The 20,606-nt window shown below is 37.9% G+C and overlaps 1 protein-coding gene across 1 annotated transcript in view; it reads left to right on the forward strand.

Moving 5' to 3' along the window:
* LOC150078523 (MAM and LDL-receptor class A domain-containing protein 2-like) overlaps window positions 1–20,606 on the forward strand; it is a 765,548-nt gene that overhangs the window by 573,545 nt on the left and 171,397 nt on the right. Inside the window, exons 23-24 of the mRNA XM_090384594.1 lie at window positions 12,271–12,399; window positions 12,556–12,708. Of these exons, the coding sequence (XP_090240720.1) occupies window positions 12,271–12,399; window positions 12,556–12,708 (282 nt within the window). The remainder of the gene's footprint in view (window positions 1–12,270; window positions 12,400–12,555; window positions 12,709–20,606) is intronic.

Genomic DNA, 20,606 nt, shown 5'->3' on the forward strand with positions numbered 1-20,606 from the left:
TGATATGCAACCAAGTTACAAAGGAGGTTAGGCAGGCGAAGGCAGATTACGAAAAACCTTGGCAAGGGATGCAAAGAAAAACAGCAAAGAGTTCTTTACTTATGTAAACTCTAGAAGGAAGGGGATGAATCAGATTGGTCCACTTCATATTGATGGGTCAACTGTTGATGATCCTACTCAGGTAGCTAACAAACTAAATGAATATTTTGCATCGACATTCACACATGAGGAGTTATTCAGCAAGGGGAATGCCAGAGGTGTATTCAACTCTAGCAGTAAGCTACAGAATCTTGAAATAACTGGGAGTAAAGTGGAGGAGAAACTGTTGAAGATAAACACAAGAAAGGCACCCGGGGTGGATGGGATCTATCCAGTTATATTAAAGGAAGCAGCAAAGGAAGTAAGCAAACCCTTAGCCATAATTATGAGAGCTTCCTTGGACTCAGGGGAGGTACCCATAGACTGGAGATGTGCAAATGTGACCCCAATTCACAAAGGAGGATCAAAGGCTGACACAAGTAATTATAGACCTGTGAGCTTAACTTCTGTTCCAGGAAAATTAATGGAGGCACTGGTTAAAGAAGCACTGCAGGATCATTTAGACAAGACTTCAGTTATAGCTCAGACACAGCATGGTTTTGTTAAGGGGAAGTCTTGCCTGACCAACTTGATTGGATACTATGATGCAGTCACAAAAGAACTGGATGCAGGGAATAACTTTAATATTATATACTTGGATCTTAGAAAGGCTTTTGATACTGTTGCACATGGAAGATTGCTACACAAATTGGAGCAGTGTGACATTGGAGGCAAATTGCTGCTATGGATAAAGGGGTGGTTGAGGGGGAGAAGACAGAGAGTGGTAATCAATGGACACTGCTCATCGTGGACTAATGTTATTAGTGGAGTTCCTCAGGGCTCAGTATTGGGTCCATTCTTGTTTTCTGTATTTATAAATGATATTGATGATGGTATATCAAGCTTAATGTCCAAGTTTGCAGACGATACAAAGGTTGGCAGGGTTGTCAAGGACACTACTGACACTATACTGCTGCAACAGGATCTGGAAAGGTTGAGCAGATGGGCTGAATGGTGGCAAATGAAGTTTAACATTGACAAATGTAAAGTACTACACATGGGAAACAGTAACCCCAGAGCAATGTATCAACTCTGTGGTACTACTCTGACAGTGGTAGAGAATGAAAGGGACTTGGGGGTGGTTGTGCAGGCAGATATGAAGTTCTCTGAGCATTGCAGACGGGCTGCAAGAGTAGCTCATGGAGTATTGTCAATGATATACAGGAATTTTTCCAGCAGGGATAAGGAGGTGATTATTCCATTGTATAAGGCAATGGTCAGGCCACACCTAGAGTACTGTATACAGGTCTGGAGGCCTCATTTCAAGAAGGATGTAGAGCTGCTGGAACGAGTACAGAGAAGGGCAACAAGATTAGTGAATGGAACAATGGGTTGCTCTTACGAAGAAAGGCTTAAGTTTTGCAAATTACAGTGTCTGGAGACTAGGCACCTGTGAGGTGATCTGATAGAGGTGTATAAAGCCTTGAATGGTTTAAGCATGCTCAATGCTGATGGGATTCTTCCTCTAGCTCAGAAAAATCACCTGAGAGGGCATAAATTCAAATTGAGGAAAGACAGATGTAGGATAGACGTGCGGAAATTTGCCTTTAGCCAGCGGGTGGTTGGTTGGTGGTACAGACTTCCATCCCTTGTGGTGGAGGTTGATAGCCTAAATAAGTTTAAGTCTCAGCTGGACAGGTATTTTGAATGAACAGAGGGGTGAAGTGGAAGTGGGTTTTTTTTTTTTTTTTTTTTTGGCTGATGCTGCATAAGCTTGCTTTCTTGCATCAAATGCCTCTACTAATGCTAATGCTAATGAATCATTGATTAACCTAACTGCCCTCTTCTGAATGGAATCAAGAAGCCTGAGAGGTTTGGGGGGAGGGGGGTGGCTCCAACCCAGATGTGAGAACAAAATTCCATGGTAGGGCGGATTTATAAAGAGTGAACAGCTGTTTGGAAGAAAAGTAACGTCGAGAGCGAAAGCAAAAACCAAGTTTTTTAGATATAGAGGAAGCAATATTTGTAATGTGCTTGTGCCAAGAGAGATTAGAAATCAGGGTAATCCCCAAAAGAGGTATAACATTTTGCCTAGAAACCGGAGTGTCACCAAAGATAAGCATAGGAGCAGAAAAATCCTTTTTGCGAGATATCAGACGATTGAATTTTAGAAGTATTGAAATCAACTAAGTTGTCTTTGACCCACTGGAAAATTACCTCGAGATGGGTTTTTTTTTTTTTTTTGGCCGATGCTATAAAAACTTGCTTTCTTGCATCATATGTCTCTACTAATGCTAATGCTGAAAAATACTGATATTTAAGAGTGTAAAATTTAGACCCCCCCACCCCATACTCAGGATTCTAGTTGCAAATTGTTTTAATTTTACCTTTTACATATTCTTTTCTTATAGCAGTTCTTGTACCTTTAATTATATACTTTTTAATACTTATCTACCCTTTAATTTTTAGGATTTTTATATGTACTGTATTTATTTTAATTTTGCAATTAACTGTTTTAAATTTTTATATTCTGCTGTTTATTAGTTGGGTGAATAAATTATAGTAGTATTAAAATTTGTGTTGACTAACACCTTTTGAATAAAGTAAATCTTAATCATCATTATATAAAACTACACATAGTCAGTAGTGCTACCAGAGGTTTTGTTCATGTGCACATGAAGGTATTTTATATTATTATACACTTATTGAACCATTTAGACACACCAACCACCCGACAAGTCAGGCATAATGGAATATGTACTGCCCCCTCCTCTCCTCAGGGAACTAGGTTGTCTACTATAGTACATGAACTCTGCACCCTTAAAAACACCTGAATAATAAATACATTTATAAAAATAAATTCCTCAATTTTAAAAATATAACTCAATATAACTCTTTAAAATCAAAACTCCTGAATACAGAACAATAAAATCAATAACTGTTTGTGTCACATATACTTCATCTATAAAATCTATTGGGAGTACAAGTTATCAGGATAACTCATTATTTTCATTCTTCTCATATTTAAACTATTTATAAGTTTAAAAAAATCTCTTCCCCTTTGTGAAGTAATGCCATTCACAAAGTCAACAAATGCTATGTACAACTTCCTACAAAGAACAGTTCCACATAATATGTTTGGTCAGGCTGCAGAAATAACTGAAGTCCTCCACTATTCCAAGGCGCCTCCGTAGCCAGGTGGGAAGGAGCAGCAGTGCGCAGCACACGCTTCTTGATTAGACCGGGGTTCGAGCCCGTCACCACCAAATACGGGGGATGCGGGAAGGTCAGGGAATGACCACCGCATATCCCGGAGCAATATGGCCTTAGTTGCTAATGCTCCTAAAATCCAAATAACAACAACAACAACAACCACTATTCCAAATTCAGAAGCCTGCTCTTAACTCCATGTTGTGTTTCCATGAATTTGCCAAATAGCCTCATAGTTGTACAGTGTATGAACTTCCAGCAGAAAGGAATAGTTAACCCAGTCAAACAGCAGAGGTAGCAAAGTTCCTGCCATAACTTCCTTTAGGCCATGCTTATTTTATGATTCCCAATCATCTCCTTGACTTATTCCACCTAGTGGAAAATTCTAAAGACTTCTCTTCATCTATCAAATCTGTAGGCTACCTTCCTGCTAATACTTGCAGGAAGAGAAAACATTCTACAGGCCCAAGTGACTTACAGAAGGGCAAATCTCTGTGCTAAAAATCAGAGTCTGTCTAATGATAATATTGTTGACCCTAAATCCTTATGCACCACAAGCATAAATGATCATTGCCAAACTACACATTTATATAGGAGATTAAGGGATTTACTCCTGATACGCCACTCTGCCCTTCTCCTAATTTTTGCATATGCATTCCCGCGAAAAACTGAAAAGACTACCTTTCATCTAAAAACACCCTAGGTGTTTGTAGACTATGGCTATAAGCAGCAGCTGCTGCTTCTGCTACAATGGAACCGTATGGAGTTCCTTCTGTCACATCCTTTTCTGCCACTGTGTATTTTGTTCTAATTTCAACTGTACTATCTCTAAAATAGTGTCACATGACTTTTTATAAGTTATCAGGACAACTCATTCTTCTCATAACACTCTCCCATCATAGGAGTCAACTGCCCCCTTAAAGTCAATAAAGGGAGTACTTTTTCAAAGTCATGTAGAAACTCTCCGCTGTCATATTAATACATATTAACTACCTAGCTTCTTTTGCTGAATGCTTTTCAGTTCTTAGCACTGATAACAGTGCTATTGGCCTATAAACCAGGATCGGTTACATCCTTTTCTGAACTTTTTTAACAAAATATTTCTTCTAGCAGAGAAAAAAAAAAAAAAAAAAAAAAAAAGTTATTACAGTTGAATGCGCAAAAGGCAAAAGCAATTTCATTACAAATTAACAAATATATGGAAAAAGAGAATATTTCTGTGGCACTCCTGCAGGAGCCATATGTATTAAATGGTTGTGTTAATAGGATATCCAAATTTTTATAAAGTTGTGTCTTGTGGGAAAAACCCTATGACGGCTGTGATAATTAAAGATCCTGATATAGTTGTTACAAAAGTTTTGGTATTATGTAATGAGAACTATGTATGTTGTGAACTGCAAGGGAAATTTGGTAAATTGTATGTAGTTTCAGTTTATTGTCAGCCGTCTACAAGCATTAAACAATATATTGAATATTTGGAAAAGGTATATAGTATGATTGGCTCCTGTGGGGTAGTAATTGCTTTAGATTCAAATGCTTCCTCTCCACTTTGGGGTGGAGAAGTAACTGATGATAGAGGAATGTTGCTAGAGGAATGTGTAGTTGCCACAGGAATGGAAGTGTTGAATACATCTGGGCATGCACCAACTTATTCCACTGTGCATGGGCAGTCTCACATAGATCTTACTCTTGTAACTAATAGTATAGTTGGGAAAATAAAGAATTGGAAAGTCTGTGAGCATTGCACTACGAGTGACCACAATGCCATCTCTTTTACTTATGATATAAATGATTTTGTAAGAACAAAGTATGATGTAAATAGATATTTAGATAAAGCTGCGAGGTGGCCAAGGTTTGATGATGTATTTTTAAGTAGAGTAAGTGAAATAGATTGGAGTGGCCTTTCATCCAATGATTATGTTGAACAGCTTACATTAATATTAAATGAAGCTTGCACTAAAAGCATGAAAAATAGGCAAGGTGTGGTTAGACCTGTATTTTGGTGGACTCCAGAATTAACTATTAAAAGGAGACAGACTTTTGTTAGCAGAAGAAAATTTCAGCAAGCAAGAAGGAATGGGAATATTGAGCTAAGTGAAATTTATAAGGAAATATATAGAAATAATAGAAGGGATTACGTGAGGTCTGTCAGCAGAACTAAACAGCAGATGTTGCAAAAGTATGTGAGCGAACAGGGTTCCAGAGATCCCTGGAAATCGATTTTTAGGCTTATTAATAATAAAAAGAATTTATCAGATATAACGTGTACAATAGGTACCGATTATGAACAAACTTTAACGTGGGAAGATTCTGTGAAGAAAATTTTAGAGGAGCTCTTTCCAGAAGATAGTGAGTATGGAAACTTGATACAAAAACAGGATCCAAGTAAACTAGTTTTGGAAGATAAATTCCAAATACAAGAAATAGATCAAGCAATGGGCCAGGCAGGGGATGGCAGATCGCCGGGCCTTGACAAAGTAGAAGTTTCAGTAATGAAACGGACATATGATTTGTTGCCTGAATTGTATCTAAATATGTATAACAAATGTCTGGAAGAGGGTGTCTTTCCGGCTGGATGGAAAAAGGCACGGATATCTCTTTTAATTAAAGGCACAGATCGCATGCTAAATGAAGCAAGTTCATATCGGCCAATTGCTTTACTTTCCGTGATAGGAAAAAATTTTGAAAGAATTTGTATTAATCGACTTATACTGAAGCCAAAATTTAAAGAAATGTCTTCTAGTTGCCAATATGGCTTTAAAAAAGAGTTATCAACTGAAGATGCAATTTGCAAAATGATGCAAATGGTAGAAGAAAGTGAAGAGAGATATGTGCTTGCTGTTTTTGTGGATTTTAAAGGAGCCTTTGACCATCTTTGCTGGAATAGTGTCCTTTCCAGAATTAGAGATATTAATAATACAAGTTTAAATATTATTTTTGAAGATTATTTTTGTAATAGAAATGTGATTGTTAAAACTAGATACAATCAGGTTGTTAAAAAAAGTAACAAGAGGGTGTCCGCAAGGTTCGGTTATCGGTCCCTATGCTTGGAACATTGTGTTTGATGTCTCTAAATATGGATTCTGATGCTGTGAAAATAGCGTATGCCGATGATTTAGTCATTTTAGTAAAAGGAAATGCAAGATCAGTGATTGAGAGTAAGGCTAATGAGGCATTGGAAATTTTGCAAGAGTGGACACTGAAGCATAGACTGCTGATATCAAAAGAGAAGACTGTTCAGATGTTATTAAAAAGGAAATTAAGTATGAATAGAGTTCCATCTGTGAGGTTGATGGGGAGGCCTGTTCGGTATGCCCGAGTAGTAAAATATTTAGGCTTAAAATTAGAGGAAAGGCTCTTTTTTACTGAGCATGTTAAGTATTTGAAGAACAAAATTTGTACATTTTATGCCAAGCTCCAAAGAGTAATACGAAAAGATTGGGGTATTAAGGGAAGAGCATTAAATTTATTGTATGAGTGTTTGTTTGTTCCCATAATATCCTATGGTGCCGGAGCTTGGGTTTATAAATTAAATAATGTTATTATTCAAAAATACTTGATACAACACAAAGATTTGCTTTACTTGGTATTACAAGGGCGTGCCGGATGGTGTCCTCAGACGCCTTACAAGTGATAGCTGGAAAGATGCCAGCTTATTATGTAGTTTTGATTGCTGGACTCTCATATTTAACAAAAAGAAATATTAGGAAAACCATACTTGGCGTGAGCACATGTCCTGATGTTAATAAAGAATATACAAAAGCCAACTTAAAATTAGAGAAGAAAAGATTTCTGAATGAAATTAAAATAAAATGGCAGGAATATTGGGACACATCAGAAAAAGGTCGGAAAACATATATGTTCTTGCCTAGAGTTGATATAGTTGACTTTAGAAATAAAAGCTGGTTACAATTTGGATTACAATCCACATTTTTAATAACCGGACATGGATTAGTTTTTAGACTATATCAACTGGGCTTGCATGAAACTGGCTTGTGCTCATGTGGTGAAGCCGAGACATCTGAACATGTTATGATGTATTGCAGTCATTATGCTGATTTAAGACACACTCTAGAACTATCTATTGGCATTCTGGAGAAAGAGCTCCTCTATGTAATGTTTAATGACAAGCGTCTTTTTACTTATTTTAATATTTACGTAAATGGCGTTTTTAAAAGAAGAGCAAGATTGCTGGATAGCAGTGGCACGCCTCCACGTGGCAGGGATGTCAACTCGGGCTATTAAGATCAATGAAGATGAAACTTGAGATTGATTTTCCTAGCACGAGGCTAAGTTGCCGAGCATTACTGTTTTGTTTAAATTCTTTCTTTTAATAGTTTATTTGCGTTGCAAAATTTAACAAATTAATAATAGGAAAGATTTCAGTAAAGACTTTATTTCCCATTTTAGAACTAGCCACGGATGGGCTTCGGCTCAGGTAGTGGATTCTACAATGGAGGTCAGAATGGAATGTACTATTTCTAAGATAGTGTCACATGACTCTTTATAAGTTATCAGGACAACTCATTCTTCTCATAACACTCTCCCATCATAGGAGTCAACTGCCCCCTTAAAGTCAATAAAGGGAGTACTTTTTCAAAGTCATGTAGAAACTCTCCGCTGTCATATTAATAGCATATTAACTGCCTGGCTTCTTTTGCTGAATGCTTTTCAGTTCTTAGCACTGATAACAGTCCTATTGGCCTATATGAACCAGGATCGGTTACATCCTTTTCTGAACTTTTTTAACAAAATATTTCTTCTAGCAGCCTTCCACTCCTTAGGAAACATATCCTCTCGAAAACACTCATTATATAATTGTAGTAGAAACTCCCCCCCCCTTTAGTTTCTGCCATCTTCTTGGTGGCCACCACTTATCTTCCATCATTCCAGCTTGTCGATCAATTCGGCCCTGGATAGATTGTGCAAGGCTCAAGGGGTAGAATTTTTTTCAGCCTGGACTGTACTTGTTAACAGGAGAGATTGCTTCTACAGGGATGGGATACACTTAAATAGAAAGGGTGCAAGAATATTTGCTGATGCTATCGAGGCAGTGTTAGGTGGGTCGGAAAACTGCTAGTTTGGGGGGATACAAAGACTAATAGTTTAACAGTAACCGCAGGCAGAGGTGAAGGTGATTCTTGCACAACTTCTATTAGAATAAGAAGTGACCTGGAGCGAGGGGTGTTGGGGGTTTCAGGGACGGATGGCAGTCATCATGGAATAGTTGGGTATATGGGATGTGTTAGGGTAACAAGGAATAGGCATAGGAGCATGTATGCTTGCATGTATACCAATGCTAGAAGTATAGTAAATAAATTTGATGAATTTGAAGTGTTGGTCAAGACATTAAAGGCGGATATTGTTGGGATAGCAGAGACGTGGTGTCACAAAGATATAAGGAATGCAGAACTGGAATTTGGGGAGTACAATGTGTACAGAAAGGATAGACAGGACAGAAAGGGAGGGGGTGTTATGCTGTTAATTAAGAAAAACATAAAATCAAAGGAAGTGCACCCAGTTAATATAGATGAACAGTGCTCTGTTGAGTCAGTTTGGTGTGAGATAAGCACTGCGAAAGGAAAAATAAGAGTAGGAGTGTGTTATAGGCCTAATGACTTGAATGAGTACAATGAACAATTGTACAGAGAAATAGAGTGGGCCAGTAAATCAGAATGTCTTATAATGGGGGATTTTAACTTCCCAGATATTGACTGGAACTTGTGGGTTGGTCACTCACACAGTAGTCAGACTTTTGTGGATTTATTGGATGATTGTTTTCTGCAGCAGCATGTTCGAGAGGCAACCAGAGAAAGTAACACTCTTGATCTGGTTATCAGCAGTGATCATTCGTGTATCAAGAATTTGCAGATAAAGGAACCACTAGGTGGCAGTGATCACAGTGTGCTGAAGTGGGATTTACTCAAAGAGGTAACTACCGTCAGGGGTAAAGGAAAGGGTTTTTGCTTCCGTAAAGGGGAGTACAGTGGTCTCAGACAGTTTTTAAATTCTGTACAGTGGGATCAACTGACGATGTTACAAACAGTAAATTCTAAGTGGGAAGCATTCAAAGAATTAATCGTGGAAGCTACTAGACTTTATATACCGATTAAGAAATATCGTTCAAGGTTTAGGCCTAAATGGTTATCAAATGAACTAATGAGACTCGTGACAGAGAAGAAAAATGCATGGGATGCATATAAATTATCAGGTGACGCAGAAGCCTGTGGCAGATATAAGCTAGTCTGTAATCAGGTCACAAAGGAGGTTCGGCAGGCAAAGGCGGATTACGAGAAATCTTTGGCAAAAGATGCTAAGAAAAACAGCAAGGATTTCTTTACTTATATAAACTCTAAAAGGAAGGGGATGAATATGATTGGTCCACTTGACATCGATGGTTCGACTGTTGATGATCCTGCTCAGATAGCAAACAAACTGAATGAGTATTTTGCATCTACATTCACACGTGAGGAATTATTACAATTTGAAAATGGAAGAAGGTTATCAAATTGTAGCAGTGTGCTTAATGATTTTGTAATAACTGAGAGCAAAGTGGAGGAGAAATTGTTGAAGTTAAACATAAGAAAGGCACCTGGGGTGGATGGGATCTATCCAGTTATTTTAAAGGAGGCGGCAAAGCAACTAAGCAAACCCTTAGCCATAATTATGAGAGCATCCTTGGACTCAGGGGAGGTTCCCACGGACTGGAGATGTGCAAATGTGTCCCCAATTCACAAAGGTGGATCGAAGGGTGACACGAGTAATTACAGACCAGTTAGTTTAACTTCTGTTCCGGGTAAAATAATGGAGTCGCTGGTTAAAGATGCATTGCAGGATCATCTAGACAAGACTGCAGCAATAATTCAAACACAGCATGGGTTTGTTAAGGGAAAGTCTTGTCTGACAAATTTGATTGGTTATTATGATGTGGTCACAAAGGAACTGGAGGCAAAAAATAATTTTGATATCATATACTTGGATTTCAGGAAAGCTTTTGACACTGTTGCACATGGAAGACTACTGTACAAATTGGAGCAGAATGGTATTAAGGGTAAGTTGCTACAATGGATAAAAGGATGGTTAAGTGGGAGAAGACAGAGGGTGGTAATCAATGGGTGCTGCTCTTCGTGGACTAATGTTATTAGTGGAGTCCCACAGGGTTCGGTGTTGGGTCCACTGTTGTTTTGTGTATTTATCAATGATATTGGTGAAGGTATGTCAGGCTTAATGTCGAAGTTTGCAGATGACACAAAGGTTGGCTTGGTTGTTAATGACAGTAATGGCAGTGTGCTACTGCAACAGGATCTAGATAATTTGGGCAGATGGACTAAGAAGTGGCAACTGAAGTTTAACCTTGACAAATGCAAAGTACTGCATATGGGTAGACGTAACCCCAGAGAAACGTACCAACTGTGTGGTACTACACTTAAGGTGGTAGAAAATGAAAAAGACCTGGGAGTAATTGTGCAGGCAGATATGAAGTTTTCTGAGCAATGCAATGCAGACAGGCTGCTAGGGCGGGTCATGGGGTTTTGTCAATGATATATAGGAATTTTGCTAGCAGGGAAAAGGAGGTGATTGTCTCTCTGTATAAGGCAATGGTCAGGCCACGCCTTGAGTACTGTGTACAGGTCTGGAGGCCTCATTTTAGGAAGGATGTAGATTTGCTTGAGCGTGTACAGAGAAGAGCAACACTATTGGTGAGGGGAATGAAGGGATTCTCTTACCAAGAGAGGCTTAAGTTCTGCAAATTGCAATGGCTGGAGACTAGGCACCTGCGCGGTGATCTGATTGAGGTCTATAAGGCCTTGAATGGGTTGAGCACGCTGAATTCTGATGGGATCCTTCCACTTGTTCAGATTACCAACCTACGGGGACATAAGTTCAAATTAAGAAAGGACAGATGTAGAATAGATGTGCGGAAATTTGCCTTTAGCCAGCGGGTGGTTAATTGCTGGAACAAACTTCCATCTGTCGTTGTGGAAGTTGATAGGTTAAATAAATTTAAGGAGGAACTGGACAGGCATTTGGAGGGAATGGTGTGATTTTTTTTTTTTTTTTTTTTTGGCTGATGCTGCATAAGCTCTACACTTGCTTTCTTGCATCATGTGCCACTACTACTACTACTACTATTTCTGAGGACCTTTCCATCCTTTGTCTTAGAGAGGGTTTCTCTGAGCTCATACATAAAAATGTAATCCTCAGTATGTCCAACATAATCTGCTTTCTGACTCTGGATGTCCCCTTTGCACTACATTATCTATACAATCCTTGTCTTTGGGTCTTCATTGACTATGAAGTCAATGAAGTCATGCCAGCAAGTCACCTCAAAAGAGCCATATTTTGACACAAGGTGGTAAACTTTCTCCACCTTCAACTTGTCAAACATCATTTAGTAACAGACACTACATCAGATCTCTGTAAAATTTTTTTTTTTAACAAAGTGTTGTCTTGCCAAGAATTCCTGTTATCGTTTTTATCATGTTTATATGATTTTTAATTTTTACATATCTTCTCCTTAATGTGTGTACCTCAATCTGGGTCCTATATCTTCTAGTCCTTTAAAATGATTGCCTAGACTTAACCTGCCTCCTCATCTCCATCAGACAAGAATTCCACAAGGGGCTATTCTTTCAGATTTTTAGCACCTGCACATCAAGACACACGAAGGAAGATCTAAACAAAACTTCTACAATAATTCTTGACTTCTCATCCAGTGAATATGAATATTTCTTGATTTCTCACATCAGTAAATCTTAATATAATATTTTGAATTATTTGTTTTATATGTCTTTCAGTTTCTCTAAGACCCAAAGTCCAGAAAGCATTATGTCCCAAGCTTTCTGGATAAGGGTTCTAGTACTGTATGTTTTTCCTTTTTTTTTTTTTTTTTTTTTGCATTTTTAAAAATTTTAAATTCTTTTAAGATTATTGATAAATCAGTAAATAGTGAAGATTTTGAATAAATTTTGCTCATTACAGACCATCCTGAAGTAGAGTGTGTCTCAGATGAATGGAAGTGCACAGAAACACCTGCATGTATTAAACTCTGGGAATATTGTGATGATAAATATGATTGTCTTGACCACACAGATGAAGATGATAAATGTAGTAAGTTCTAATAATAGCTTCATTTTACTAAATTAATAAAAAAGATTGTATATCTGGATTTCTAAGGTAAATAATGTTAGACTCAAAATATAACTTTTAGAATATTAAGATTATTCAATATTGATATCTATAATAATATTCTGCTTTGCATCCTAGTTTATGAACTTGGTGACTGCAACTTTGATGATGATGACTGGATGACAATTTGCAACTGGATCACCATTCCTGGTCATTTTAATTGGAGTAGAGCTAGTATTTCTCATTCAAATAATACTGGGCCACAGAGTCACCATGGCAAAATAAAAGCAGGTAACAAGTTTAATTTTTTTTAACTTAATATTAAGTTAGATAAGTTATAGAATATCTTAAATACCGCTGTGATTGGACTAAGTTCAATAGCAGAGCTTAATTATATGGTACTCACCTCACCTTAGATGATCTGCAGTGGTTACTTGAGGAAGGCTGGAAGAATAATTTTGGTGTTTAAATAATTTAGAGTTTACATGGGTTAATTAGTAAGGATATGGGATTAAATTAATTAAAAATTAAAATGGAATTTAAAATATGTGCCAGGAAGTAGAAGTGCACAACTCCATCCTTGGTTGTCATTGAAGAATTAATTGAATTAAGAACTCTAAAATATGTGAAAACCGGTGGGCCAAAAGTCATAATGGTTGACTTTTGTTTTTTAAACTTCGTCAGTCGGCAATATTAAGCGAGGAGAGAATGTGTATTGTATTTAAAAGAATTTCTATGTTCCTGTGATGCTCTTTGCGACATGTGGGAATCTTAGGTGTGTGAGATTCCAGACCGGGAAAAGGTTGGAGGGTAGTTTAGCATTTATGATGTTTAATTTAGAGTGATGGTGGAACCATTCTATAACGAGGGCTTCATATTGAAGAATTGTGTAACTAGTTTTTAATTTTATAATGGTAATAGCTGAATCAACTAGAGGGATGTGGTTCGTGTAGAGTAAGTTCAGTACTGGATTGCCCTGTTCTGAAACTGTTGTAGTAGTAATAAGCCCTTGTGTTAGAGGTTTTTTTGTAGAACCGAACTTGGTAGTGATGCTTCCGATGTAGCAGGCATTGCAGTTTTGCTGGCATTTAATTAAATATATGATATTATTCATGTCGCCTATCGGGTATTTATATGTTTCTTTATATGTGTTGAATAATGACCCGAGTTTGTAATATGAAGAAAATATCAGAGTAATGTCAGTGCCCCGCAAACATCTGACGGAATTGTCTGGCAAGACTACTCTGATAAGGAAACATATTTATATGTTTCTTTATATGTGTCACATATAAAGAAACATATAAATATGTTTCCGCCATCACTCTAAATTAAACATCATAAATGCTAAACTACTCTCCAACCTTTCCCTGGTCTGGAATCTCACACACCTAAGATTCTCGCATGTCGCAAAGAGCATCACTGGAACATAGAAATTCTTTTAAATACAGTACCCATTCTCTCCTCGCTTAATATTGCCGACTGACGACGTTAAAAAATGAAAGTCAACCGTTATGACTTTTGGCCCACCGGTTTTCACATATTTTAGAGTTCTTAATTCAATTAATTCTTCAATGACAACCAAGGATGGAGTTGTGCACTTCTACTTCCTGGCACATATTTTAAATTCCATTTTAATTTTTAATTAATTTAATCCCGTATCCTTACTAATTAACCCATGTAAACTCTAAATTATTTAAACCCCAAAATTATTCTTCCAACCCTCCTTTAGTAACCACTGCAGATCATCTAAGGTGAGTACCGTATAATTAAGCTTTGCTATTGAACTTAATATTAAGTGTAATTTTTAATATCTCCCCCCCCCCACCCAATTTCACTAGATTGTCACCTGCAACAACAAGTACCCAAGAAAGAAGTTTATTCTCTTCATGGTTTTGGCTATTTTATATACTCCTTTAGACTTCAATCAGATCCTCCTTGCAATATGCTCAACATCCAAGCTCTGTAATTCATATCCTTATAGTCTCTTCATCTGGGCATCCCTTTAGATATCCCTGCCTGTCTTTGCACCCCTTCACATCTTTCTTTAGATATAGTCTCCAGACCGGAACACACTATCCAAATGTGGTATTGATTTGTAAAACAATCTCCCTACTCCTTGATGTGAAGGTATAGGGTACCCATCAATAAGATGATACACTTTCCTAGCCATTACATTCACTGTACATCCACTTTCATGTTTAACTGTATGATATTGTAGTCTCTCTCTCTCTCTCTCTCTCTCTCTCTCTCTCTCTCTCTCTCTCTCTCTCTCTCTCTCTCTCTTTCTCTCTCTCACACACACACACACACACACACACACACACACACACACACACACACACACACACACACACACACACACACACACACACACACACACACACCGGCCTGGCTAGCCAGGTGGGTAAAGTGCCTGCCTGGCAACCAAAAGGTCGTGGGTTCAAATCCCGCCTTGGGCTTGGATCAAAGTACTGCAAAAACCTTGGGAGGTGCATTATGGCCACAGAAGCTGATGCGCCAACAACTACCAAAAAAAAAACACACAGACATACACAATCTCCCCCCTCCCCTCTACTTTATGCCTTTGAGCTCTCCTGTACATTTATAAGTTATTCTCAGGTTATTATTTCCCAAATATTGAAACTTAAAATTGCAGCATAAAAACATAACTGCCATTTCCCCGACCATCAAAATCATTCGCTATCATATCATCTATGATCTCAACATCCCATCCTTTATTCCTTCATCAGTATCATTCATAAAAAATCAGAAACAAAAGTGGCCCTAAGAAACAAATCTTGAAGGATCCCACTTATAACACTGGTGCACTCTAAAGAACGAACATTAATATTATAAATCCATTTTCCTCTGCCTTATGTCATCTGGTGTCCACCTCATGTCTTTCCCATTATCAATTTATGAACTTTCAGTTTAATAAAATAAACATTGTGATACTGGTCATTTACAAACTTGTGTGTGTGTGTGTGTGTGCACACGATGTAAGCAGTGTGAGGAAATCAGGCGTCAACTCAGCATTGTTGTGGGCCTATATAAGATCTTGAAGCACAGGGTGGATGCCCTCAAAGGATTTAAATTGAGAGGCCCATCAAGCTCTTGGCTCCGCACATCAATGCCAGAGCTTGCACTTGAACATCACGCAACACAGCGGCTACCCCCAAAATCAGAATGCGCTGGTCCTAAAGGAACTTGTTTTTGTCGGTGACTCTATTGTCAGAGAAAGGAGGAACATATTATGCAAAAAGGATAGGTGGAACAGGATTATGTTATCAACCTTCGCCTGCCAGTGGCAAAGGTTGATAACATAGAGCAGATATCGTCTTTTAAGGGCACAAAGGGTGATATTTTTGCACACATTGGCACAAATGATATTAAGAATAGGAGACTGACAGAATAACTTAACAAGTACAGATCAATGTTGAAAAAAAGCCTTGAGTTGGGGTTGAATTTGAAAGTGTCTACAATTCTGCCCAGACACGATAGGAGGGAGAATATGATGAGAGTCTTGTCGATCAATTCGGCCCTGGAGAGATTGTGCATGGCTCAAGGGGTTGAATATTTCTCTGCCTGGTCTGTGCTTGTTAACAGGAGAGACTGCTTCTACATAGATAGGATACACTTAAATAGAAAGGGCACAAGAATATTTGCTGATGCTATTGAGGCAGAGTTAGGTGGGTTGGAAGACTGCTAGCTTGGGGGAATACTCAGTAGCCACTGGCAGAGGTGAAAGTGATTCTTGCACTGCTTCTATTGAAAAATGTTTGCTGATGAGGCTACTAGGAGATGGTCGTGTTCAAAGCCGCTAAGTGGATTTTTCTTATTTATTGATTTGAAATTGTTTTTCTAAAACTTTTGTTTTTTGTTTTTCTAAATTTAGTAGTATAACATTATTTTGTGATTTTCTGATTAATTTGGTGAATTTATTCTTTACTCGGCCTTGTAATTGCATAAAAGTATCGGTAAGGGTATCCACGTGTTTGCAACTCCGCTGAACGAGAAGTTCTTTAGCCATAGCCGCTTGATTGAATATTTTTTTACATCAAATTATTTCTGTAAGTAGCTTATAGACGTAGTAAGGATCGTTAGTTTATTCTGAATTGAGACAGCGAGATTTGAAAGTTAATTAATACTTAAGTGTCCGTAGATTACCGTTCGTAACTTTCCCGCCTTTGTGATACGATAGTTGTATACCGTACTAGATAGCGTTAGTTGAACTTTGTTAGCAGTTAAATTGTACTTTTAAATAAATACATATAACGACTTAGATTACAAAGGTAATATAATTAATTATATTTAACATAATTAATAACATAATTAATTAATAGAATCATGACTCAGACAAGAGCAGCAAAGCAAAAGGCTCAAGCTAATGGAAGTGCTGTGGCTCAGAGTAGAACTGAGGGGGGGGGCAGTTGTCCTCTGACTCACAGCCTTATAAAATGCACTGTTTGCTTGATGTTTGCAGAGCAATTGGGTACGGGACATGATACTGCCATGGGGGATGTCTTTGTGTGTGCGCGATGCAAGGAGTGTATCGATATCAGGCAACAACTCAGCGTTCTTGTGGGTTTATATGAGAGCTTGAAGGACAGGGTGGATGCCCTCGAAGAAACTAAATTGAGGGGCCCCATCAAGCTCTCAGCTATCCACATCAACGCCAGAGCTTGCACTTGGGCATCACGTGACATAGAGGCAACCCCCAAGGCAGAATGCGCTGGTCCCGAAGGAACTAGTAGTTGTTGGTGACTCTATTGTCAGGGAAACAGGGAACATGCTTTATAAAAAGGATAGGTGGAACAGGACCAGGATATGTCTGCCAGGGGCAAAGATTGATGACGTTGTAGAGCGAATATCATCTTTTAAGGGCACAAAAGGTGATATAGTTGTACACGTTCGCACTAATGATATTAAGAGTAGGAGACCGGCAGAATTACTTAACAAGTACAGGTCACTGTGAACAAAAGCCAAGAATTAGGGTTGAATTTGAAAGTGTCTGCAATTCTACCAAGACACGATAGGAGGGAGTATATGATGAGAGCCTTGTCGATCAATTCGGCCCTGGAAAGATTGTGCAAGGCTCAAGGGGTAGAATTTTTTTCAGCCTGGACTGTACTTGTTAACAGGAGAGATTGCTTCTACAGGGATGGGATACACTTAAATAGAAAGGGTGCAAGAATATTTGCTGATGCTATCGAGGCAGTGTTAGGTGGGTCGGAAAACTGCTAGCTTGGGGGGAGACAAAGACCAATAGAATAACAGTAGCCACTGGCAGAGGTGAAAGAGATTCTTGCACTGCTTCTATTAGAATGAGCAGAAGCCTGAAAAACAAGATGCATGATATTTCAGAGACTGCTGGGAGCCATTGCGGTACAAGTAAACACATGGGTTGTGTTAGGGTAGCTAATCATAGAAACAGGTGCAGGTATACTTGCGTGTACACCAATGCTAGGAGTTTAGTAAATAAATTTGATGAATTTGAGGTATTGCTCAAAACATCAAAGGCAGATATTGTTGGGATATCAGAGACGTGGTGTCACACAGATATAAGGGATGCAGAACTGGAACTTGGGGAGTACAACGTCTACAGAAAGGATAGACAGGATAGGGAGGGGTTATGCTATTAGTTAAGAAACACATAAAAGCCAAGGAAGTGAAGCCAGTGGACATCGCTGGACAGTGCAGTGTTGAGTCAGTTTGGTGTGACATAAGCATTAGGAGATCAAAATTGAGAGTAGGAGTGTGCTATAGGCCTAATGACTCTGATGAGTATAATAAGAAACTGTACAGAGAAATAGAGTGGGCCAGTAAATCAGAGAGCCTTATAATGGGAGATTTTAATTTCCCAGATATTGACTGGAATTTGGGGGCTGGTCACTCACACACTAGCAGGGCTTTTTTGTCGGTGACTCTATTGTCAGAGAAAGGAGGAACATATTATGCAAAATGTTGCAGTGTTGAGTCACACCAAAGTGACTCAACACTGCACTGTCCACCCATGTCAGCTTGATGCACTTCTTTAGATTTTGTATTTCTTTACTAACAACATAACCTCTCCTTTCTTCCTATCCTTTCTGTACACATTGTACTCCCCAAATTCCAATTCTGCATTCCTAATATATCTATGTGACACCACTTCTCTGATATCTCAACAATATCTGCCTTTTAATACTACTAGAATACTACTGTTGTGAAGTAGTAATTTTTTTTCCAAACACATTTGCAAAAAAAAAATCATAAAAACATTGTGGCAGTGTCATATGTGCCAAATGCTTACTTTCGTATTTTTGTCATAGAAAATAGTCTTCCTCTGAGTTGTGCCGATCATGCAGCCACATTGATTAGAAATATGTTTTCCCATTGCAAAACAGCAAAAAATGTGATTCAAAAAGAACAAGCCTTATTAGGGAAATTGCATGAATAGGGAAAGAAGATTTAGTGATGGCTTGAAAAATATGCCATTTTTGATTGTTGTAGAATAATCTTGATTTAATTATAATCACATCAAGGTATTCAGTAACAATCTATAACACCACTCTGCGTGATTTCAATGGTTGTAAACTAATAGCCATTTTTAACTCAGTTTTTTATGCTGATTTCAGAAATGTTATTTGTTTTTTTTTTCTATCACATATCGTTTTTTTCAAAAATCACTTAAGTTGATGTCTCAGTTCTATTATTGAATGTATTAAGTTAAGAGTAAATGCAGGGAAATTTTTAAACTAAGTCTTCACATTTTGGCAAAACTGCTTTAGCCATTTTTTTTTCTTTATCTTGAGAGCACCTTGAGTTTATCAGTGTAAGCCCAGTTTATTTTTGAGACTTTCCTGTAAAACATGTGCTGAAAAGCAAGTAAAATGTCATCACATGTGGTTGAACAATCCAAACTAATTTTGTTATATTTGTTTTTTTTTCCTTCAGAATGAACTTTTGAACCATATATGGCTCAAAATATTTTTCTCTTCATGCACTGAAATGTACCTGTTTTCCATCATTTATTAAATGTAGAACTAGACTGAAAACAGTGGCTACCTTTGACTAATCTATTTATAGAAGAAGTTAGAAGTAGCCTCATAAAAGCTATGTGAGCACTTGTCAGAGTTCCCAAATTGAAAAATACCACCAGCAATCACTGACACATCCAGATCCAGTTCATAATCCAAAAGAATCCTTAAAGAAGGAAAATTAATGAACCTCATGAAAAAAGAACTTTTGAATTCAAACAAACTTCTGTCAAAAGCAATCCTAAACAGGCCAAGCAAGCTAATATTTCTAAGGCATATTATCCTCACTTGTGCAGAAAGATTTGTTTTCTCCTTTCTTGGGAAAACAGAAAACAGCAGGACTGCAATCAAGTGCAATCTAGCAGCAGGTCTAATAACTGCCGCAATTTCAAAGTAACGATCAGCGTAAGCGATTTTTCGAGATATACAATAATTATAATATGATAGGCTCCTCCGTAGCCAGATGGGAAGGAGCAGCAGTGTGCACACGTTTCTTGATTAGACTGCGGTTCGAGCACATCACGACCAAATACGGAGGATGCGGAAAGGTCAGGGAATGACCACCGCATATCCCAGAGCAATGTGGGCCTTAGTTGCTAATGCTCCAAAAAACCAAATAACATAACAATATAATATGATATGAAAATATCTGTTATTTTTATTGGTGACTACAGATACAGCTAATACAATTGTAATTTATTACATACATTCATAAGTGAAGAAAATTAATGAGTTGATTTTTTTCCCATTCAAGCTTATGGACCCCCCTGAAGTCCTTCCACAGACCATCAAGGGGTCCGTGGACCCCTGGTTATGAAACCCTGGTCTAAAACAAGAGGAGAAGATTCTGTTCTTTTCTCAGTGAAGAATTGCTTTATGGCTGCATGTGACTATATGGTACATAAGTTCTCATTGAAATGTAATGCTCTTATACAATGCTGAGGCATTTATAAGAACATCACATATCAATTTCATCAATATATGAATTCGCAGCACATCATTTTCAAATTTGAAATATTATGTGAACAAATTTCCACTACCTCTTCTTGTCATTAAAATAAAGAAAGAGATAAAGCAGTAATGTTTTACAGCATCAGTTTTATCAGTTTTTCACTTTAAAAATGCTCCTGACTGTCAAATCTGTACAGTGTGACGATTGGCCAGTGTTTT

This window comes from Mastigoproctus giganteus, chromosome 11, assembly GCF_048544385.1.
Source record: "Mastigoproctus giganteus isolate SK-2022 chromosome 11, ASM4854438v1, whole genome shotgun sequence".
Taxonomy (NCBI): domain Eukaryota; kingdom Metazoa; phylum Arthropoda; class Arachnida; order Uropygi; family Thelyphonidae; genus Mastigoproctus; species Mastigoproctus giganteus.